This window comes from Taudactylus pleione, unplaced genomic scaffold (genome assembly GCF_031769625.1).
Source record: "Taudactylus pleione unplaced genomic scaffold, aTauple2 ptg000198l, whole genome shotgun sequence".
Taxonomy (NCBI): Eukaryota; Metazoa; Chordata; class Amphibia; order Anura; family Myobatrachidae; genus Taudactylus; species Taudactylus pleione.
The window spans coordinates 10841685-10866776 of record NW_028284600.1 but is presented as its reverse complement, the minus strand read 5'-3'; the positions used below and the strand labels follow the sequence as shown (position 1 = coordinate 10866776).

General features: G+C 44.8%; 1 protein-coding gene across 1 annotated transcript in view; it reads left to right on the top strand.

Moving 5' to 3' along the window:
* LOC148518858 (alpha-2-macroglobulin-like protein 1) overlaps nucleotides 1-25092 on the top strand; it is a 208252-nt gene that overhangs the window by 89965 nt on the left and 93195 nt on the right. The window contains exons 15-17 of the mRNA XM_088476975.1: nucleotides 379-528; nucleotides 4539-4727; nucleotides 21370-21475. Coding sequence (XP_088333101.1) covers nucleotides 379-528; nucleotides 4539-4727; nucleotides 21370-21475 — 445 coding nt within the window. The remainder of the gene's footprint in view (nucleotides 1-378; nucleotides 529-4538; nucleotides 4728-21369; nucleotides 21476-25092) is intronic.

The following is a 25092-nucleotide window of genomic DNA, read 5'->3' as shown; positions in this document are numbered from 1 at the left end:
GTGCATTTGTCCAAACAGGATTGCATACATTTATATTCAAAGGGTCTGGACACAATTGCACCTTTTTCTATGTTTAGTAACATCACCATTCTTAAGAATACTATACTGTATGCAAAAGCACTGCAATTGTAGTTAATCCATTTTTAAATGTAATAATTATACATCTGCAATTTTTATGGTTTATCATGTTTTTTTTGTCCACATTGTTGCTATACTGTAACCAAATTTTGCCAACTCCCCTACCACCAAATATATTATTAAAAAAAATTCTCACATTTACCATCTAAGTGCTATTGTCTGGTAAGTAATTTAGATATGTATAATGGATATTTATATTTATATATATTAATATTCCCATATCCTGCAACATTTTTCCAGGTATCAGTTGGGTTCTCCCCAGAAGAAGTCCTTCCAGGATCAGATGTGTCTCTCCGTGTCCAGGCAGCTCCAGGATCTCTCTGTGGTCTGAGGGTAGTGGATCAGAGTGTGGTGCTAATGAAACCTGACAAAGAGCTGACAGCTGATAAAGTAAGTGCTGTAATAATACAATAGAAAACAAGAGTTATAGTTTATTGAATCATGCATCACTTCAGAAATCACAGAACTTTGGGCCTGATTCAGAGCTGAACGCTCTGACCAGAACGCTCGCTCTGAATCAGTGCCCTCCTCCATGAAAATGGAGTGGCCTCCTGGCCGTTCGTATAGCTGTGGGTGACCACCCACAGCATATGCGAGCGGCCAAAAAGATGGTCGCGATGGTCTTGACCATCGCGACCATCGGACTCTATCAGAGCCAAAATCACTCCCACTGACGTCACTAGTGATGTCAGTGGGGCCAGCTTCAGACGCTAGGCATTCCCATGGGAACGCCTCCGTCTGACAGGCACTCCCCCTGGCATGCCCACCAAAGGGGGCGTGCTGTCAATCAACATCGACAGCATGCCCCCTTTGCTGCGAGACCCGGAGCGATGGTGAGCCCGTCGCTCGCCGTGTCTCGCGCATGCGCACGGCGGAGCTCCCTCCGTCGTGCGCATGCGCAGTGGGGAACATTGACCCGCTTGCGAGCGTACTGCCGCTCGCGAGCGGGTCTGAATGACTCCCTTTGTACCTGCTATGAAATCACATAACCAACTGTAAACATAAAAGCTTCTATTATATAATCAGATATGGTGTCCATCTAGCACAAGCGCAGTGGAGCAGATGGCACTCTCATGCCCCCTGCTGACAGATATCCATAGGACGCCAAACCTTAATATATTATAGGTTAGGTGTCAACTCCCTCCTTCCTGCATCTATAATATCTCCTTGCTGCCTCACAGCGCTAAAAACATATGCTCTATTCTGACCAAGTTACTGTTTGAATGCAGTTTTATTATATTTATTGTAGCTCCCGTAGTCCAAATATATACATAGATAAATGTTAGTGTGTTTCTCACAGTAGTTGGCACCTGTTTACCTGCTTTAGTCACCAAAGTGTTTACCCAAAAATAACCGGCAATGTTGACTGGTGAACTATATATGCGCCCAGGCAAATTTTCAAACAAAAAACATTAGCAATATTAAACAAAAGTATAACATTGTTAAATAAAGCATAAACAATTACCTTGTAACACAACATACATAACAGGTACTAAGGCCCTCATTCAGAGGCGGTCGGAGGATGCAAGCGGTCGCTCAGAAACTGGGTGGCCACTTGCATTCTGAACGGCCGCCTCTGTTTCAGTCGTTAGGCTGTGGGTTTACACCCACAGCTCTAACGACCGCTAGGGCGATGTTCGCAATGGTCAAGGACCATCGCGACCATCAGGGCTTACGACGAGACCCTAGGGTAGGGTCTCAATTGTCGTAAGCCCCAGAGAGCTTCTGGCTCTGTCAGAGCCGGAAGCTCTCCACTGACATCACTAGTGATGTCAGTGGGGCCTCCGTCTGGCCAGCCACGACCCCGGCACGCCCACCAAAGGGGGCATGCTGTCACTCACCATCGACAGCACGCCCCCTTTATAGTGATGGGAACGCCTCCGTTTGGGCTGCCACCCCCCCGGCCCACCTTCCAAACGGGGCGAGCTGTCAATAAAAATCGACAGCTCGCCCCCTTTGGAAAGAGACCCACTACGACCGGCGCTGTCGGTCGTAGCGGGTCTCACGCATGTGCACGAAGGAGCCGGCTCCCTCGTGCGCATGCGCACTGGGCAAACATCGAGGTGGCCGTGCGGTCGTAGACCGTACTGCTGCCTCTGAATGAAGCCCTATGTCTCTATAACCAACCCCTTCTTCTGACTGAAGAAGATCCCTGGGTCCCACAGTCTTCCTCTTCTAACCACTGATACTGATTAGTCTAGTAAGGAATGTGACCCTCTAAACAATTCTTTCTTCAAATCTCCACTAGGTCTTTCCAATTGAGTTTACCGCTGGTCTCATAGAGCAGCTAATTATTCTGTCTCTGTTTCCCAATGTCATTGCTTCTGGGTACAGGAAGGATGCAATCTAGTCTGTTTATCCAATATGCCTCCCTTACCTATCAAGGAATGGACACAAAACAGTGGTCTTCCCATCTCATTCCTGCCCACCCTAATAATGATAACTCCAAAAGGTGTTTAATAAACTAACTACAACAGTGCATCTCAACAAAGAAGCATAATCACTAATAATAGTTACATGAAATGACCTCCCTGAATTAAACCATTGCAGTCTTTTCATGATATCCAAAATTCCAGACTCACGGCACATTTTGGTGGGTGTTGATTAGTCATTAGAGGTCACAGTTATAGATGGGAATACACTTTTATGGTGTAGCTTGTATGTTATTTCCATATTAGTCTGGCCATCCACACAAACATATACGTATGTCAACTGATTTCTTATTACATTAATTCAAGCTAATATGTCTGTGTGGTAGGAGAAAATTACTTAGCTACACAGAGGGACAGTGATTGATGTTGTTGAATAAATACTCTCTGTAAGCACTAAGTAATGCATAGTTGCTATAAAAATAACTTAATTCATAATAAATGGGGCCGATACTTTATGAAAATGAGGAGGTACTTTGTGAATTTTGGAAAGTTGGGTGCAGTCAAGGCATTATAGGTTAACTTGGCTACAGTTCTTTCAAAGCATATTTTACAATTTAACTATTTGATTTAACACCTATACAAGATGGATATTAATTACATATAACGTTACTGTATATTTGTTTGGGCGAAAACAGGAATCTGTAGATTGGTCCAAAGCAGTTTTAACTTTTAGTTAACATATAAAGGCCCAACTCTCTGTATCCATGGGGAATTACTGTGGAACAAACTTAGTAAACCACAGTCCACTGACTGTGTGCGATGACTTGTATCAAGGGTCGGGTAAATTTAACACCTCATTTTGCCACATTGGTGGACAGTTTATATACACTAGTAAGCTTCACTGGGGCAGAGACTGATGTACATGATTAAACAATCTCTATAAAGTGTTGAGCAGTAGTTTGCAGTATATAATTAACAAATCTTAATAATAATAATAATAATAATAATTAGAGAAGTGTGCAGACCCTCGTGTTTTGGTTTTGGCAAAACCACCTTCAAATGCAATAGTTTTCTTTAAATTGATTTATATGCAATCCAAAATTCGAGATTCCGTTTTTAAATCCAAGTTCCAAACATACATCAGACCTGAGCTGGGACTCTGTTCTACTCAGAACCCCAAAAGTGATCCAAGCTGGGACTTAGTTCTACTTGGAACCCCAAAAGTGATCAAAGTCCCAGCTTGGATCACTTTTGGGGTTCCAAGTAGAACTATTTGACTCAGACCCCCAAAGTTTGTTCGGTTTTCAGCAAAACTGAACTGTACTTATCTAATAATAATAATAATAATAATAATAATAATAATAATAATAATAATAATAATAATCATAAATGAATACTGGATGCAAAACATTGCTATGCATTAAGGTTGTCAAATCACCCACAATTCTGAAACTTACAGAGATAGAAATTTAGTCATGCCTGAAATGATTCAATGCTGAAAGACCAAAGTTCTTCTATTCCACCAAAACCATCAAAGACATCTTGTTGTCATTAATTGGTTTTCAACCAACATACTTTAACTAATTATAAACTCCATATCCACCTGCAGTTCCACTTAATCTACGCAGCATGAGAGCCCTCTGCGTGTCAGGAGAGCTGCAGTGTTTGCTGCTGGTCAGCTCTTCCGCAAGGGCAAGATGGCTGCTCGATGTGCGTCTGTTACTGATATTTAATCAGGTAAGAGATATCGTACGCAGATGAGAAGGCAGCAGTGGGCGTCCTTATGCATGGGTGATCTTTGGAACTATTAGCAAATTTTCGCAATTACGTACTGTGCAATCGCATTAGCGTCCATCTCTGAATCAAGGCCAGTGTCATATGATGGAGCAGGGAACGAAGAGTGAACATGAAATAGTGGATAGAACAGGTTTGTCCAAGAGTACAGAGAATTAGGCCTCTTTCTAACGGATACAGAAAGATCTTGTTGTCAAAGTAAAACATTTAATTGGTTGCATTCTTCTTTTAAAGGTTTATGGTCTCTTTCCTTCCCGGGATTCGCGAAATTATGATGATCGTATCCAGGATAATGAAGATCTATGTGGAATCCATACTCCACTTTTTTTTCCTGTACTTTCTCCTAGACCACCATTTAGGCCTTTAAAGCCATGGTACATGTACCTTGGTGAAAGAGAAGTTGATGTATACAGCTTATTTAAGGTATGTGGGCAACTACTGTATTCAATATTTTAAATGTTTATGCAATGTTGTGTCACATATAGTAAGTAGAATGATCTGATGTTCAGTTGTGCACATATAAAATCTGAGTTATACAGGACAGAGTATATCAACTTTAAGTTTTATTATGGAAATGAATTATATTTTAGAACTGCTCAAGTTTATGAATGAAGCACATAACAGTTATGCTGACTTCTGGCCTGTCCATCTGATTAAAATGTAAAAATAAATATAAATATACTATCACTGTATGTCATGCTTGCCGACATTTGGCTCCCTCCTTCCGGGAGGGAGCTGTCGGGCTTACAGGGATAGGGGCGTGACGCGGCCAAAGGGGGTGGGGCCCAGCACATGACGCAGTGTTGGGGGCGGAGCATGGGGGCATGACAGCGCAATTGCATCATCGTGGCTCCGCCCCCTCTTCACAATGCCGTGATTAATGGCATTGTGCAGCGGGGCGGAGCCACGATGACGCGATTCAGCGCGAATCGCGTCACCGGCCCCCCTGCTGCCGGGGTTTGTACCTAAAGGCGCAGGGGGTTGCGGGCACATTGCCGGGGGCCGGGAGGATTGCCTGCCTTCCCGGGAGGTCAGGAGCGGCACCCGATTTTCGGGAGGCTCCCGACCAAATCGGGAGGGTAGGCAAGTATGCTGTATGTCATTTTCTCTTTGGCCTTCCATAACCAATAGTGTCAATAAATTGTGATTAAAATCTAACTTGTTCCACACTAAGGGGAATATAAATCTAGTATAGACCTATTCATGGGCATTTCAGAAACAACACTGGTTAGAAATGCAATAAAAAAAATCAGGTTCCAAAAACTCTAACAAAATTGCTCAGAATTACATGCACAAGACAGTAGTTCATTAAAGCTAACGTGGGGTTACAGTGGACAAAATCACCAATTGGTGAAGATTACTTTGCAAATTTACACAGAGGGCGGGATGCATCAAGCATCGCATTATGGATGTGATACATCCTGCCACTTGCTGCATGCATAGCAGCATTAATAACGTCAATATGAACTTACATATGCAATTAAAATTGCAAAAGGACAGCACTTCTGACTGAGCTGTCCTTTGCGAAGAGGAGACTTCCGGGTTTATTAGATCCCTCCCAGGGAAGAATGTCAAAAGAAGAGTACATTCTTCTAATAGAAAATACTATCTATAAAAGGCATTGCCTACCAGGTGCTAACTCTGTAAAGTTTCACTTTCCAAAGTTTTCTACATATTGGAATTGCGATGAAAAGTTTCAGATTTTTGGACGCATTTTCACTCTAACACATCCTGACAAAAATGAGGGTGGATGCTTGATGAATCAGAGTGGGCATTAAGCATGGGCAGGTAGAGCCCAGCACATGCTGCTGTGAGCTGGGCTGCATGGGACCAGAGAAGTTGACACAGCAAACACTTTTTTTTTTTATGGAGGCATGGCCACACCTACTGATATTAGGCCACACCCTCAAAAAATTACAGAGGCCCTGCAAGGCTTACTACTGCCCTGGCAGTGGAAGATGCAAAAGATAACCCTAGGGATAAAGTAGAATTTAAAGTAAAATATGAAAAGGGTCAACGGAATACAATCACTCACCAGACTCCAATGTGGAGAGTGGGGACATTCTATCCAATGAGTTTTGTGCATAGTGGATGTTATATACAGTATGAGTGGGCATGTGTAGTGCATGCTCTAATTCACCAGGTGCAGTGTAACATGGGATAATCCACATTTCCCTTCAAATTACTCTTCTAACATCCTCTCTTGGGGGTTAATTTACTAAATCACGTTTGCCATCTATTGCAACTAGCTGAACATTGCCATCGGATTTGCTGTGTAAAAATCCAGTATTTGCTAACCATCAGATTGGAGTGTCAATAGCAATCTGACTGCAATGTCTATCATATATTTTTAGTCTAAAACCCCATCAGATTAACCCTTTCATCCAGTAGAGTCCACGGTCATTTTGCGACAGACTTAACACACTTTGTAGACCACTACGATCTGTGCAGGCTTTGCTATGTTTAATAGTCAATAAATTAATACATTTTGTTAAAGAAAATGTTGTGGGTTTTCCCCCAAACCAGCCCCAGAAATCTCATCATTATCCCCCCAACTGGATCACCCTGGTTTTTAGAAAATAGGTGAACCCCATGCAGTATCCCTCCCTATTTTGCAAATTTTGGAAAATAGAGGGATTGGAAAATAGGGTGGGAATTGGTGTCTCCCCTATTTTCCAGAAGCTAGCACCAGACTGATCCAGTTGGGGGGTTAACATTAGGGGTGTGCACCGGCCACTTTTCGTGTTTTGTGTTTTGGTTTTGGATCTGGATCTTTCTTCGTGTTTTGGATCTGGATTGGTTTTGCCAAAACCACCCTTCCGTGTTTTGGGTTCTGGGTTTTGTGTTTTGGATCTGTATTTTTTTGAAAAAAAGCATAAAAACAGCTAAAATCACAGAATTTGTAGGTTTTTCTGCTCCTATGCTATTATTAACCTCAATAACCTTATTAATTTCCACTCATTTCCAGTCTATTCTGAACACCTCACACCTCACAATAGTGTTTTTATGTCCAAAAGGTTGCACCGAGGTAGCTGGATGACTATGCTAAGCGACACGAGTGGGCGGCACAAACACGTGACCCATCTAGGCGTGATACTGCAGTGGCAGACAGGATGGCAGTTTGAAAAACTAGGCCCCAAACTGTACATAATGCAAAGAAAAAAAAGAGGTGCAAGATGGAATTGTCCTTGGGCCCTCCCACCCACCCTTATGTTGTATAAACAGGACATGCACACTTTAACAAACCAATCATTTCAGCGCCAGGGTCTGCCACACAACTGTGGCTGAAATGATTGGTTCGTTTGGGCCCCCACAAAACAAGCTGGCAATTAATCTGTCCCTGCACAAACTGGCTCTATGGAGGCAAGATGTCATCCTCATCCTCCTCATCCACCGATTCCTCACCCTCTTCAGTGTGTACATCCTCATCCTCACAAAGTATTAACTCGTCCCCACTTGAATCCACCACCACAGGTCCCTCTGTATGTTCTGGAGGCTGGTCTCCCTGGAAGAGCTGATAATTCATTTTGATGAACATCATCTTCTCCACATTCTGTGGAAGCAACCTCCTATGCCTTTTGCTGACAAGGTTCCCGGCTGCACTAAACACTCTTTCGGAGTACACACTGGAGGGGGGGAAACTCAGGTAAAATAGAGCCAGTTTGTAAAGGGGCCTCCAAATTGCCTCTTTTTCCTGCCAGTACAGGTATGGACTGTCTGACATGCCTACTTGGATGCTGTCACCGATGTAATCCTCCACCATTCTGTCAATGGTGACAGTATCAAATGCAGCGACAGTAGACATGTCAGAAATTGTTGCCAGGTCCTTCAGTCCGGACCAGATGTCCAAACTTGGTCCTGCCTGCCCTGCATCACCGCCAGCGGGTTGCTTAGGATACCTAAGTTTTTTCCTGGCAGCCCCAGTTGCGGGAGAAAATGAAGAAGGAGCTGTTGACGTGTCACGTTCCGCTTCAGCTGACAGTGTGTTCACCAGCAGGTCTTTGCACCTCTGCAGGCTTGTGTCGGCCGGAAAGAGAGACACCACATAGGCTTTAAACCTAGGATCGAGCACGGTGGCCAAAATGTAGTGGTCTGATTTCAACAGATTGACCACCCTGGAATCCTGGCAAAGCGAATGAAGGGCTTCATCCACAAGTCCCACATGCCGAGCGGAATCGCTCCGTCTTAGCTCCTCCTTCACTTTCTCCAGCTGCTTCTGCAAAAGCCTGATGAGGGGAATGACCTGACTCAAGCTGGTAGTGTCTGAACTGACTTCACGTGTGGCAAGTTCGGAGGGCTGGAGAACCTTGCACAACACGGAAATCATTCTCCACTGCGCTTGAGTCAGGTGCATACCCCCTCCTTTGCCTATGTCATAGGTGGATGTATAGGCTTGAATGGCCTTTTGCTGCTCCTCCATCCTCTGAAGCATATAGAGGGTTGAGTTCCACCGCGTCACAACCTCTTGCTTCAGGTGATGGCGGGGCAGGTTCAAGAGTGTTTGCTGGCGCTCCAGTCTTCGGCACGCAGTCGCTGAATGGCGAAAGTGGCAAGAAATTTTACGGGCCACCCAAAGCGTCTCCTGCACGCCCCTGTCGCTTTTCAGAAAATTCTGCACCACAAAGTTTATTGTGTGAGCAAAACATGGGACGTGCTGGAATTTGCCCAGATGTAATGCCCACACAATATTGGTGGTGTTGTCAGATATCACAAATCCCCAGGAGAGTCTAAGTGGGGTAAGCCACTGGGCGATGATTTCCCTCAGTTTCTCTAAGAGGTTGTCGGCGGTGTGCCTCTTACTGAAACCGGTGATACACAGCGTAGCCTGCCTTGGAACGAGCTGGCGTTTCTGAGATGCTGCGACTGGTGACGCTGCTGCTGTTGCTGCGTAAGGTGATACATCTACCCAGTGGGCTGTCACAGTCATATAGTCCTTAGTCTGCCCTGTTCCACTTATCCACATGTCCGTGGTTAAGTGGACATTGGGTACAACGGCATTTTTCAGGACACTGAGGACACTTTTTCTGACGTTTCTGTACAGTCTCGGTATCGCCTGCCTAGTGAAGTGGAATCTAGACGGGATTTGGAACCGGGGACACACTACCTCCAGCAATTGTCTAAATCACACTGCACTAATGGCGGATACCGGACGCACGTCTAACACCAACATAGCAGTCAAGGCCTCAGTTATACATTTTGCTTCAGGATGACTGCTGTCGTACTTCATCCTCCTCGCTAAGGACTGTTGGAGGGTCAATTGTTTAGTAAAAGTAGTGGTGTTCCTACTTCCTCTCTGGGATGATGAACGACTCCCAGCAGCAGCAACAGCAGCAGCGGCAGCAGGAGGCGTAGCAATGCAGGATCCTCCGGAGGAATCCGGGATATTAGAGTCAGTCATGCCAGTGACATGGCCTGCAGGACTACTTCAGATCCTGACTAAGGAGGAAATTGACGAGGAGGGAGTTGACGGTGTGGTTTGCAGGCGCTTGGATACAACAGGACAACGGGATTTAGGTGTCCCTGGACTGCTTACGGTCTTAGCCAAAGTTTCTGAACTTGACAGTAACTTATTATGAACGCGCTGCAGGTGCCGTATAAGGGAGGATGTTCCTAGGTGGTTAACGTCCCTACCCCTACTTATTCCACCTTTACATAAGGTACATATGGCAAGACAGTTGTTGTCTGGATTTGGATAGAAATATTGCCAGACCAAAGAGGTGGAATGTTTGGTCTTCTGCCCAGGCATGACCGTGATGGGCTTTTTCATCCCACGGACAACAATTGTCTCCCCCGGAGCCTGATTTAAACAAACCACATCACCATCAGAATCCTCCTCGCCAACTTCCTCCTCAGCGCCAGCTACACCAGTATCCTCATCCTGTTGTACTTCAACAGTGACATCTTCAAATTGCATATCAGCAAGTGGACTGTGGGTGCTCCTTTCAGCACTTGCAGGGGGCGTGCAAATGGTGGAAAGAGCCACCTCTTCCCGTCCAGTGCTGGGAAGGTCAGGCATCACAACCACCACCACACTTGGACTCTCCTTGGGGATTTGTGATATCTTCTTTGAAAGCACAGTTCTTCGCTGTGCTTTTGCCAGCTTAACTCTTTTGATTTTTTTAGTGGGAGGAGGGCTTCCATCGTCATGTGAAGCTGAACCACTAGTCATGAACATACTAGGGATCGACCTTAGCCGTTCCTTGCCACTCCGTGTCGTAAATGGCATATTGGCAAGTTTACGTTTCTCTTCAGCTGATTTAAATGTTTTTTTCAAGGTCATTTTCCTGAACTTTGTCATTTGGGATTGTATGTGCCCTCTATTATGACATTGGGCATCGGCCTTGGCAGACGACGTTGATGGCATGTTATCGTCTATGTCATGACTAGTGGCAGCAGCTTCAGCACTAGGAGGAAGTGGTTCTTGATCTTTCTCTATTTTATTTCTATCGGAGAAAGTTTGGTCCTCCATTTATGTTATATCGATTTGATATATACGTGCGGCTAAACACAGAAAATATTTTTTTATTTTTGCTGGAGAGTAGTGCACTTTGTGGGTTACACCAGCCTTTAAGAAATGAGCCAGCCGGCTCTTTACTTATGGGACACAGGCGCACGCTTGGCGCTGCTCCTTTGTTGATGCATGTGCGGCTACTGCGCACACAATTCACAAACACAGAAAATATATATTTTTTTGGTTTAGAGTGTACTTTGGGGGTTACAGCACCCTTTAACGGTCAAGCCAGCCGGCCCTTTACTTATGACACAGGCGCACGCTTGGCACTACTTTGTTGATGCACGTGCGGCTACTGCGCACACAATTCACAAACACAGAAAATATATATTTTTTTGGTTTGGACTGGAGTGTACTTTGGGGGTTACAGCACCCTTTAACGGTCAAGCCAGCCGGCCATTTTCTTATGACACAGGCGCACACTTGGCACTACTTTGTTGATGCACGTGCAGCTACTGCGCACACAATTCACAAACACAGAAAATATATATTTTTTTGGTTTGGACTGGAGTGTACTTTGGGGGTTACAGCACCCTTTAACGGTCAAGCCAGCCGGCCCTTTACTTATGACACAGGCGCACGCTTGGCACTACTTTGTTGATGCACGTGCGGCTACTGCGCACACAATTCACAAACACAGAAAATATATATTTTTTTTGTTTGGACTGGAGTGCACTTTGGGGGTTACAGCACCCTTTATCGGTCAAGCCAGCCGGCCCTTTACTTATGACACAGGCGCACGCTTGGCACTACTTTGTTGATGCACGTGCGGCTACTGCGCACACAATTCACAAACACAGAAAATATATATTTTTTTGGTTTGGACTGGAGTGTACTTTGGGGGTTACAGCACCCTTTAACGGTCAAGCCAGCCGGCCCTTTACTTATGACACAGGCGCACGCTTGGCACTACTTTGTTGATGCACGTGCGGCTACTGCGCACACAATTCACAAACACAGAAAATATATATTTTTTTGGTTTGGACTGGAGTGTACTTTGGGGGTTACAGCACCCTTTAACGGTCAAGCCAGCCGGCCCTTTACTTATGACACAGGCGCACGCTTGGCACAACTTTGTTGATGCACGTGCGGCTACTGCGCACACAATTCACAAACACAGAAAATATATATTTTTTTGGTTTGGACTGGAGTGTACTTTGGGGGTTACAGCACCCTTTAACGGTCAAGCCAGCCGGCCCTTTACTTATGACACAGGCGCACGCTTGGCACTACTTTGTTGATGCACGTGCGGCTACTGCGCACACAATTCACAAACACAGAAAATATTTTTTTTTTGGTTTGGACTGGAGTGTACTTTGGGGGTTACAGCACCCTTTAACGGTCAAGCCAGCCGGCCCTTTACTTATGACACAGGCGCACGCTTGGCACTACTTTGTTGATGCACGTGCGGCTACTGAGCACACAATTCACAAACACACAAAAAATATTATTTTTTTAGCACTTGGGGGGAGCACCCCTGATGGACAGAGCACCCCCTTGACAACACTACAGCACCCCTTTAGGACTGGGACACTGCACAGGACTTTGGAGTGGACACAGCCCCTATGGAGAACTGACTGCACAACACAGTCCAGCCAGCCCCTATGGACTTTGAAGTAGTGGACACAGCCCCTATTAACAACAGCAGCACAGCACAACACAGCCAGCCCCTATGGACTTTGAAGTAGTGGACAACAGCAGCACAGCGCAGCACAGCACAGCACAACACTACTCTGCACTACACTACACTACACTACACAGCCCAGCCAGCCCTAACTCCCACCCTCCCTCTTCACTGTCCACAGCCGAGTGAGAAAATGGCGCCGACGCGGGTACCTTATATAGGTTCCAAAACCCGCGAGACTCGGAAGGCGGGATGATGATGTTTTGCCTCGATTTCAGATCCGAGTCAGGCGGGAAAAGTCGAGCCTGACTCGGATCTGCCTCGGATCGGGGGGGCTCGGGGGGGTTCGGATTTCAGAAATCCGAACCCGCTCACCCCTAGTTAACATAAAAGCAGTATAACGTTATGGCAGAGGGACCCCATGTTCTGTGTGTCAATCAGCCCCTAACTGGTCAGCCCAGGCCTAGAATCCCCCCAAAATTTAATTCTTTACCCCCCACCCCTCCCATGGGACAACCATACCTGGGCTAAAAGCCCAGTAATATTTCCCGCTTTCTTGGTGGCGGTGAATGTGGTGTTAATGTAAAATACTTAAATAATAATTTCTTTGCAAAAGCAAGCATGTATTGCTATGTTGGCACTTGTTGAACCACATTTCTGTAAAACAAATATTTAAGACAATACACCAACACCGACTGTTTAATACCTTTATTAAATAAACATTCCTCCACACATTCTTCATTCTCCAATTTAATATGAACAGAACCCAGGGATGAGGTCCACTTTTGTTCATGTACCATCCACAAATCTTTGCAATAAAACAAACCAGGCGAACTATCTCAGTAAAGAGCCATGACTAATGTGAGCGATCACTCTCCATAAAAATGAATGGGGATGCACTGATTGGCTGAAAGTGCGTAGCTCCAGAAGTGACCTGTCACATTTGCCATGGCTCTCCCCTGAGCTGTGCAGTGCTTCGACCGAAAATGACTGCCACACGTTTTACTATTCTGCTGCAATGTTTCTGTGTTCTAGTGGTTTAACAAACCAAATGGTTAGTAAATTTGGGTTTTCTATTATTGTCTATGTTAAATAATCAATGTTTGGGCCGTTGGTATATTGCAGTCTAAAGTCTTTTTATTTTTTTGCTAGATTCCTTTAGATATGCCTATATAAAGTATTTGAACTGCAAAATCAATGGATATAAAATCCCAATAAAAACAAAATGTACTGTACCCCTTGGCCTCTGCCAATGGATTGAGTCTTCTATGCAGGGCCGTAACTAGGGTGGTGCGACCCATGCCATGGCACAAGGAACTTCAGGGCATGGGGCGCTGTTCGGACCTGTCAATTTTCTGTTTATTATCATTCTCACTTGTAGCTTCCTCTTCCTTTATCCCCAGCATCTCCTGGCCTCCCCTATCTCTTCCCTGGCCCTTCCCCATGAGGCTATGGCCCTTTTCAGGTGCACATCTTATGTTCCTATTTGAAAAATAGGTGAGGGGGGTGCCAATGCTCTTTCTCGCACAAGGCACCAAAAAGTCTAGTTACGGCTCTGCCTCTATGGACGGTATTCAATTAGTTTCGCACCCACGGAAAAATTTTGCCTGCCAGACTTTTCGCCGATATCGTGTCTCTTGGCCGCGGAAACATATCGTGCGCGCCCCCGCTATTAACTGCATTAAATTCCAGAATATGCGAAAACAGGACACGGCGAATGTCAAACGGGCGGAAAGTGCTGTCAGAATTGGGGAAATTAGCCTGAACCCCCCAAAAAGATGCACTAACATTGGGGATCAATGTACATGTGCCCAAATAGCCCTAATAAAGCAATTTTAAGTTGTGTCAATAGCGTCTTATTTGCATCTTTGCAGAAGTGGTGAAGAATGGCATTAAGCAATATTTTTAGGTGAAAATAAATGGCGGTGATAACATATTTTAAAGTCGCTAAAGTGAACTTTTCAAAAACATGAAAAACGCACCTGTTGCAAACACCTGTAATCCCAAAAACACCTGACTCATCCTTGCAGCCCCCCAAGAAGTCTATTTCGCTACTGTTTATGCTTGTACCCCCACTTTGTACTTTTTCACCCCGAAAATGAAAGTACTTTTTTGGGGTGTTCCTCACTTTTTTTTTAGGGATTTTTTGATGCAGTTATCCTTTGGGGTGGCTGTCCCAAGGGTTCTGAGTGGTATCCCCACTTTTGCACCCCAAAATAAAACTGCACTTCTTTTCTCCTGCTATTCAGAGGCAAATCTTTTTCGCCTATTACATTACATTGATTTTCAGCGTATGCGAAAAGTATTTGGAATTGAATACGGAGATAAGGTTCTGACTGGCATAAAGTCGCAATCGGCGATACTTTTTCGCAGATTTCGGCTTTTCGCGTCTAATTGAATACGGCCCATTGCATGAAGATACTGTAGCCACTGCAACTATTTAGTATTCTCTTTGCTATGCTCTGATCTTTTTAACACTCTTTCTCTCTGTCCGATCACTTTATCAACTGCAACTTCTCCATTATTTCAAAGTCACTGCTGATAGACTCCACCAAACTGCCTCACAATTGCAGAAATCTCAGTTCTATCAACAACTCTGCAACAACCCTAATTTCTACAGTCTCCTGTCCTGAGACAGTAGTGCCACATCTTAATAATAACAGCCTTAGATCAAGCGGCACTAATTACTCTTCACCAGGGGCATCAGAATCATGTTATGCTGGGGGGGAGGGGGCAATATAAAATCATGCCGATGCCCCTTTGGCATTTTGCCTCTCCATCCTCTTCATTCCTCCCTCTCTCTTACATGTTGCTGGGTGCACAGGTACTGGAGCGGCAGCCGAAGATGGTCAGGGGTTGTGCTTTATAGTATTAGGCTTGAGCTGTGCAGCCTATTGCTATAATGCACAGCCCCTGACTGTCCACAGCCGCCGTGCCTTTCAAATGTTTTTTGGGGGGGACGAGCCGTCCCCTTGCCTCCCCATTCTAATGCCTATGCTCTTCACAATCCATGTTGACGTCAGCCATGGCACACTAAGGAAATACACCTTCTGCACAAACTCTCACAAAAAGCAGAACACCATTGACCTACATCCCATACTGAACCTTGCATGACTTTCACTCATATACTGCTATCTACCACTCCTACATATACAGTATATTCAGACACTGCTAGACAAATATACTTCCAATCTATTATCTCTACTCGGGCTTCAAACACCAAATATAAGTAACACTCTGCTCACCCCTCCCACACCAAACCCACTTACCACTATCAGTGCTCAAGATCTTCCTTCCTACTCTAAGGACAAAATTGATAATATCAGATGTGAAATGGCATCTTCTTCCTCAGCTACTGTAGCTGCTGGCTCAATCCCTTTCCTGAAACCTCTGGCAACTTCTCTACATTTGTTCCCACAAATGAAGATGAAGTGTCCACTCTCTACTCTGTTACCTCTCCTCTTGATCCTATAACTTATTCCAACCTTAAGTAAAATCTGCAATCTATTTACCTCTGCTGGGTTATATTCAGCCTTATTCAAGCATGCTGTGATTATTCCTATCTTGAAAAAAACTAAATTATGACCATAATTCTCTCTCAAATTACTGTCCTCTCTCTGTTTCCTTGGCCTCCAAGATTCTTAGAGAGACTTGCCTACACCTGCCTCTTATGCTTTCTTTGCTTAAACAATGTACTTGATCTTCTGAGATTGCACTGAGGTCATTACTCACTTCTAATTCTACTGGATCCCTCTGCTGCATTGGACACTGTTAACCGCTATCCTTTTATCCCAACATTCAATCTGTTTAGATGCACATATCTCACACTGTGAAAACTTTAATTCATGCACAACTTATCTCCCACATTGACTATTGCAATAGCCTCCTTACTTGTCTTCCCCTAAGCAGAATTGCACCACGTGTAATATCAAATCCAATATAAAATACATTTGCTAATATAAAATCTTATAAACAACACTGCACCAACAGACAGTACATCTCTTCACTCATCTAAAAATATCTGCCAGCTCGACCCCTCAGCTCTGTCCAAGATCTGCATCTCTCATCCATACAAATTACCAGCTCCCATTTACGGTTACAGGATTTTTGGGGGGCTGAACCTACTTTATGGAATGTCCTCCCTCAAACAAAGACATTCTTCTAGCCTCAAGTGTGATATGAAAAGTCACTTCTTCAGGCAATTTATCAAATCCCAGACCCACCCAAGTAGTCTCCCTAAGCTATTTTATCTAACTAGCTCCCCTTTATATTGTCCACACATATCTTAAGCTAACATGTTCTCTATCTATACTCCCACAACCAAAAGACCCCCTGACAACATTTATGTTTGACTGGATTATACAGACCACCAAGAACCTCTGCAATCTGGCTGGACCATTTGCAATATGTTGTCTAATCCTCATGTATCAAATTCCTATATCCCTATAGATTATAAGCTTGTGAGTTGGGCCCTATTACCTATTTGCCTATGTTATTACCTAGTATTGTCTTATTAATGCTTTGTTCCTAATTGTAAAGAATGGATTATGCTGGAGATTTAAAAATAATTGTTAATAATTATAATCTAACGTGGGGACACAAATGTCACATGACATGCTCTGAAGAACAATGAAATGGTATCTGATATAAACTGGGCCCTGCAGAGCAGCACAGACCAAACCAAGCGTGCTATAATGTTTCAAAACATAAACTGGAGTATTATACAAGTTGACACAACATGAAACATGGGAATCAGAATGTGGCATAATGTGACCCTGGGAAATTATATTGTGTCTGCAAATGAAATGTGGGGATTGTAATGTGGCATAATAGAAACTGGGAGCACAGTAATGTTGCAGAATATGTACTGGCTAAAGTGTGTTGCATAATGGGAACTGTGGGCATTGTGTGGCATAGTGTGTACTGGTAGCACCCCAATGTGGCAAATTGTGAACTTGAGGCACCACAAAGGGCCATATTCAATTAGAGGTGAAAAGTCGGAAGTCGGACTTTTCACCATCATCGCCGTTTTTTCCTGGGATATCATTTGTCATTTTTTGACAAAGATTTTTCGCACCTGCGAAAAGTCTTTTGACATTGAATATGGGGATAAGTGAAAATGTCGAAAATTACATCATCGATGTCAAATTAGCGCTGATAATGGACTTTTTAGATCCTATCTGAATATGACCCAAAGTGTCATACTGTGAACTGGGGCATTGCATGGCATAGTGTTAAGCAGGGCATGACCATGGCATAAAGTGAAGTAGGACACTAAAATAAGGGGTATCTGGCACTGCACAGGGTCATAGACTGGGGAAACAGCAGAACTTGCACTAAAGGAGGATGTAGTGGGGGTGGGGGCATGGAAGGTTTGGCTACCTAGAAGCGAGTAAGCGTGGGGGAGTTGTAAGTAAGGGTGAAGTGAGAAAAAAGGGGTTGAAAAAGGAAGGCAGAGAGAGAATGGGGTGTTAGAGTAGGAAACAAAAGAAGGCTGACTGGATTGGAGGAGAAAGGTGGGGAAATTGAAGGTATTTGAGGCTGGGCAGGGCAGGTTTGTGGGAAAAAAAATTAAAGGAGGGATATATAGGCATGACCGGCCAGGCGGTTATCAATATGATATGAGTGAGAGGTATAGCCAGCTCAAAAAATCTTCACTTTATTGGGGGCAGTAAAGGGGATGTTGTCCATCAGTGCCATGGTCCAGCAGCTGCAGATGGCCACATCGGCTAAGAATGCACAGGAAGCAGAGGGGACAGAGGTCTAGGCAAATCAGTGAAACAGCAGGAGAGACCCTCCATGGAGGGAAATACATGGGGAAAAAAGGAAAGGAAAAAAATAGCAGAGGTCAGAAATGAAAAGAAATATATAAGGGGAAAATACAATCTAAAACACTGGAAAGGGAAAAACGTATTGAAAAAATGAGAAGCGAGATATAATTATGAGAGATCAGTAAGGATGAGAGAAATAAGGAACAAGGGGCAGAAAACAGAAAGGATTCTGAGAAAAGGAGGGAGAAATTAACAGTTTCATAAAATAATTGAGAGTGTAGGATAATACTCAAGTGTCCCTGTTAAACTCCAACAGGTAAAAAGGCATAATTGTGAGATCACCAAAATAGAACTTAGGCACCTCCTCTAAACTATCCAATTGGTCCAGTCAACATCCTGCCATCTGTCAATCATCTACAGGCAAAATCCCCCTATCCACAAAACTAGGAGCTTAAAGGCATTTACACCCATTTCCCCTCGCTGTCTATTATATGCATACAAAAGGTATCCGCAGTGTTGTACCACATTCCAGTACCTCAAAAAATACACAGTGAACTCTGGGCCTGATTCAGCAAGGAACACAGATGAGAAATCGCATGCACTCTGCTGATTGTTGAGTTCTGCGCATGCGTATGTTTCGCAGTACGCATGCACGAACCGGTCACTGTGATCGGGAAGCAATCGGGGTAAGCTCAATGTCCCATCGCTCAGTGATTGACAGGAAATGCCGTTTGGGGATGGTCGGATGAACGCAGGCGTGCAAGTGCGTGTGGACGTCATTTCAGGGGGGTGTATAATTAAGTCCCTGAGATGGCATACACTGCCTGAGCTCTCACTGCGTGCAGGACGTTTAGCGGTTTGTGAGTGAGGTCAGGTCAACCACAATTGTGCGTATGGGTATGATGTTACCGATGTTTTCGCACACTTGCATAGGTATTGGGGATGTAAGTATAGGGAAGTGGGCAGCTGAATAAAGTGGTAGGCATCTTTATATATTGCTGTGATCGAGCTGCGATCGCTTCATTTGCATAATTTTGCAGCAGCCGGGTGCGTACGTGTGCAGACTTGCGATCCATGCTGAATTCGACACAGAAGCAGCAGCAGACATTAAAATATCTTGCATTATGTGTATTTAATAAAAACAGACTAATATTGCTATTGATAAAAATCCTTGACATTTTTATTTAGCTGGAGATTAGAGTTTATGTCATTACTATTAATCCATGTCGTCAAAACTAAAAATGGGCAAATTAATCTGTGAATGATACTTGATTATATAAATCAGCAAATAATTCTAAACTTTTGGAAGATCAGACAAGACCCCAAGACCCCTATTTGTAGTGATAATCGATGTCACCAGGACATTGTGGCTCTGACTATTTCAGATGGTACTGTATTTCCTCCTGACTACACTAGACTATTTCTGTTTACATTTTTATATATTTATCATTCTTTAAAGTCAGAGCTGGCCCTAGCCAATTTGGTGCCCTAGGCAAGATTTTCTCTGGTGCCCCCAGCAGAAAATCACAAGTTCTCCCCTCGCAGCACCCCTCTCGGTACACTGCTGTAACTAAGAAAATAGGGACAGATTTAAGGTAAGGTTCCTTATACCTCCACCACAGAAGACCTTCTATAGGGCAAATTCTACCCTCACAGCACTCCTCTTCCCTCACTGCACAGCACCCGTCACCCAGCACAGTACCGCTCACAGCAGATTACAGCACAGCATCCTTCACCCAGCACAGCACAGATTATAGCACAGCACTCCTCACAGTACAGCACCCATCACAGTACCCCCCACAGCACCCGTCACCCAGCACAGTACTCCTCACAGCACAGATTACAGTACAGCACCCATCACCCCTCACCCAGAGCCCTCACACAGCACAGGTCACCACCACTCACCCAACATCCTTCTCTCAGCATAGCAACCCTGCCCCAGTACAGCTTATTATCATTGTGGATGATGGGAGTCCACCTGAGCAGTGTCCTATCCCCCCTGGGCCCCACTCTCAATATCTTTCCCCCGTTCCCCTAAAGCAGTGTCATAAACACCCTGAGCCCCCAGTCCCCATGTGGTTCTGCCTTCTGCCCTCCCCCCAATAGCAGTGTCCTCAGCCCTGAGCTCTCACACACCCTTGTATCTGCCTCCCCCCCATAACAGGTCATCAGCCCCCACATATCTGCCTCCTCCTCCCCCCCCCATAGCAGTATCATCAGCTCCCTGAGCCCCTACTCCCCGCAGGTCTGTCTCCCCCTGCTATAGTAGTGCCATCAGCCCCCACTCCCCAAATGTATCTGCCTCCCCATAGCAGTATCATCAGCTCCCTGACTACCTACTCCCCACAGGTCTGTCTCCCCCTCCCATAGTAGTGCCATCAGCCCCCACTCCCCAAATGTATCTGCCTCCCCTCATCCAAATCTTACCTTTTATCCTGTGTGTTGGAGCCTGGTCTGTCAGCAGCTCCGTGGGTGTTGCCTGGCTTCTCCTCTGCACTAACTCGCATCAGCCTCGACTTCCAGGCAGAAAGTGAAACTAAAAACACTTCCTGCCTGTGTGAGTCAGAGTGCCCTGCTGCTGCAGCCTCCTGATCTCTCCCTCCTGGCTGCCTCAGATTGCCGCACCGGCTCCAAGCAGCTCAAAGAGAAAAAAAAATACATCTGGCCCTAGGTTTGGGATGCCCTAGGCATTCCAGTTGCCCCTAGGCATTTGCCTTTAATGCCTATGCCTAGGGCCAGCCCTTTTTAAAGTGTTATAGGACACACCGAAATCCCAATGCTATTTATAGTATTATTGGCTAGTTTCTAATATAAAATGATTGCCACAAGCATGGAGTCCACCTAATGAATCTCCGGGGTCATTGTAATTAAAAAGACTAAACCCCCAAGAGCAACAGCCGCCCAGAGTACTCTAAAAGTAATAAAACTATTTTTATTACATTAAAATCTGTAATAAAATTGACATAAATCCAATATTTAAGCCAAATATCAGCTGCATTAGGAGAAAACTATTTTTGAGTTTGCATTCAAGCCTAATGAAAACCCTGTCATCCCAAGCAAACATGTATAACACCATATCCCTATGTCTAATAATTATAATTAAAAAGCAATAAATCATTAGCAGCAGCAACTATTTACTGCCTTTGCATTTTCTTACAGCACAGGCAATTAAAAATAATTACAAGTGCGGACATCAAGAAACCTGTGGAATGTTTTCATGAACCAAGGGTTGGTCTAGCTGGACCTCCGATGGATAGAGGACCAGGTAAGGCATGACAGGCATGTGTTGACAACTGCAAAACCTGAAGAAGCAACCTTCCAAATAGCAAGAAGAGGATTAGTGGCACCCTGTGAGTACACCCCAATATGAATTTCCACTTTGTTTCAAGGAGGTGGCCATATGTCCAATTTGATGCACAAGGAAGGTTCATCGGTAGGTAGTACCAGAAGAGAGGCCACATGGAATTTAGATGCATAGAAGCCAAGACTTTAAATCTGAAGCCTTAAGCCATGGACCTAACCTCAGGGAGCACAACATTAGTAGGGCAATCGCAAGAAAATTGTAGGATTTAGGAAAGTAGCCTATGATAGATAAAAGGGATCATCATTCCAGATAGGCTGAATACAGGCTCCCAAGTTACCACCATTTAACTAGTCAAGTTCCAGCAACATTGTAAGGGAACAGTGATGGTTATGCCACCTCCCTTATTATGCAATTATTTGTCAGTAATAGTGTCTTGTCAAAGCTAAGAAGCTGATCTAAAGGTAGGACAAACTGTGGATGTATTATCATCACCACTGTCTACACTGTGAGAGTACTGTTTTTCCATTAATAGTGGGTATGAATGTGTTATGATACTGTGCTGATGAGTTGATAACAGCACTCAAGAAAAATCTAGAACTAGAAGCAACTGATCATGGTTTCCACTGGTTCCAACCACCTCGCAAAGGTTACTGTCAAAAGGACTTCTAAAGCAATGGAAAAAGAGGAAATGAGGGTGAGGACCACTGGGAGACAATAGGAACAGCTGCATTCCATAGAATACTGGCCAGTCAACTGCAGTTCCTACCACCCCATCAGATTCCTTAACCAGTAGCCTTCAATGCAATGAACAGGGAAAAAAGAAAAGACACATTAAGGGGTATAGTTACTACAGGTCGATTTTAATCAATTTTAGTCTATTTAAAATGTATGAAAATCTATCAAAATCAATCAACATCGATGTGTTTCTGGGTCTAAATCACACATTTACTAGCAATTTTTGATTATATTTTTAAAGTTTTGTTAACTGTGTGAATTAGCCCCAAAAAACATCATAAATGTTGATTAAAATCGACCTTTAGTAAATATACACCTAAGAATACAGATAATCTAAACATTTATAATAAACTTTAAAACTTAACATGGAGTTTAACTACAGTTCTTAGTACATGTTTGGCCAAAAATGTATGCCACCTACCACTTCAATGTGAACCTCATCAGGTGGGTCCCTAACATCCCTAATACAGACACATTATATACATTTATTCAGGACTTACCTATACTAGTACCTATTCCAATGTGTAGACAGCAATGCAAGGACCTATACTAATTAAAATCATTTAGGGGCAAGCGGGAGGGGTGCTAATCCTGGAGAACCAGTCTTGCGTTCAAGTATACATTAAATACACACATAAAGAAGATAAAGTGTGGAGGGGGGGGGGGGCTGTAAGGCATATCTTAATTTTAAACATTACAAGAGGTGCTACCATGCTGAGACTTGTAGTTCCATGAATACAAAAGAAAAGAAAATGTAGGCACACACTCTATGCACTAAGAATGCTGATATTTTAAACATTTATAGTAAACTCTAAAAATGAACATTTAAATACAGTTCTTAGTACTGCACGTTTGGCCAAAAATACATGCCGATCTACCACGTCAAGGTAAACCTCATCACATGGGTTCCTAACATCTCTAATACTAATACTGGTAGGACAAACTGTGCTTCCACATCATGGATGTATTATCACCACTGTCTACCATGTGAGTGTACTGTACCTCCATTAATAGTGGGCATGAATGTGTTATGAAATTGTGCTGATGAGTTAATAACAGCACACATGAAAGAACTAGAGCAGGCCTGGCCAACCTGTGGCTCTCCAGCTGTTGTGAAACTACAAGTCCCAACATGCCCTGCCACAGTTTTAACATTCCCTAACAGCAAAACTGTGGCAGGGCATACTGGGACTTGTAGTTTCACAACAGCTGGAGAGCCACAGGTTGGCCAGGCCTGAACTAGAGGCAACTGATCATGGTTTCCATTGGTGCTATCCACCTCACAAAGCTTATTATCAAAGGGACTTCCAAAGCAATTGAAAAAGAGGAGGAAGTGAGGGTGAGGACAATAGCAATACCTGCATTCCATAGAACACTGGACAGTCAACAGGTCATCACAATTCCTACCACCCCACCAGATTCAGTAACCAGTAGTCCCAAATGTAATGAACAGGGAGCAAAATGGAGTAAGATGCAGAAACCAAAGAAATGCCGGGCGCTGGTGGAGCCGGGGACCATTCCCAAAACGGAAGCATGTGGTCTCTGGCCCTGATTCAGAGCCGGACACTCTGACAGAGCGCTCGCTCTGAATCAGGGCCGGTCTTTTTTTTTTGTTTTAGAACGGCCTCCTGGCCACTCGCATAGCTGTGCGTGACCACCCACAGCTATAGCGAGCGGCCAGGAAGATGGTCGCGATGGTCAAGACCATCGCGACAATCGGGCTTGCAACGAGACCCTTGTGGTAGGGTCTCGTGGCCGCAAGCCCCAGAGAGATTTCGGCTCTAACAGAGCCGAAATCTCTCCCACTGATATCACTCGTGACATCACGTTTGGGGGCAGCCCCACTGACATCAATCGTGATGTCAGTGGGGCCACCCCCAAACGGAGGCGTTCACATGGGAACGCCTCCGTTTGGGCAGCCACTCCCCCGGCCCGCCCACCAAAGGGGGCGAGCTGTCACTCAACATCGACAGCTCGCCTCCTTTGATGCGAGACCCGGAGTGACGGATTGCCCATCGCTATCCGGGCCTTGCGCATGCGCATGATGGAGCAGGCTCCATCGTGCGCATGCGCTCTGGGCCACCATCGACCCGGTTGCGAGCGCTTCACAATTGCGACCGGGTCTGAATCAGGCCCTCTGTTTTGTGGGAGTGCTGAGGACAGTGACTGTCTTCTGATGCAGATTTACTGTCCTTAGAAGCGGAGATGAGGCAGCCATTCTGAGTAGCCATAAGCTCACTCAAATGGCTGATGCTGTAACCGATGGTCATGGTGTAGATCCAATGCTACTACACTGTGTCTGACATTGCAGCTGCATCCGCATCAGAATCAGGCCCATAGTGTTCACCAGGTCAGTGCTCTTTTGTGTCAGTAAATAATGTGCCTTAGCACCCAGACCCTGATTCAGAGCCGGACGCTCTGACAGAGCGCTCGCTCTGAATCAGGGCCATCCTTCTTGTTTTTCATAAGCTCACTCAAATGGCTGATGCTGTAACCGATGGTCGTGGTGTAGATCCAATGCTGCTACACGGAGCTGAATGCCTGCATTATGCGAGGGGCATGGCCGAGCTATGATGCCGTTGTGAAGCAGGGGGCGACCCCCCCGCTGTTGGGTTTTTTAGTAGTAGTCTGGGGGGGTAGGCGGCAGCCGGGAGGCTTGCCTGCCTTCCTGGGGGGGTCGGGAGCGGCACCCGATACTTTAAACCTTGACTGTAACTGAAATCAAAAAACAAAGGGGGTCATTCCGACCCACTCGCAAGCGGCAGTACGCTCGCAAGTGGGTCGATGTTCCCCACTGCGCATGCGCATGACGGAGGGAGCTCCGGGAGCCAAGCTGACGCTCC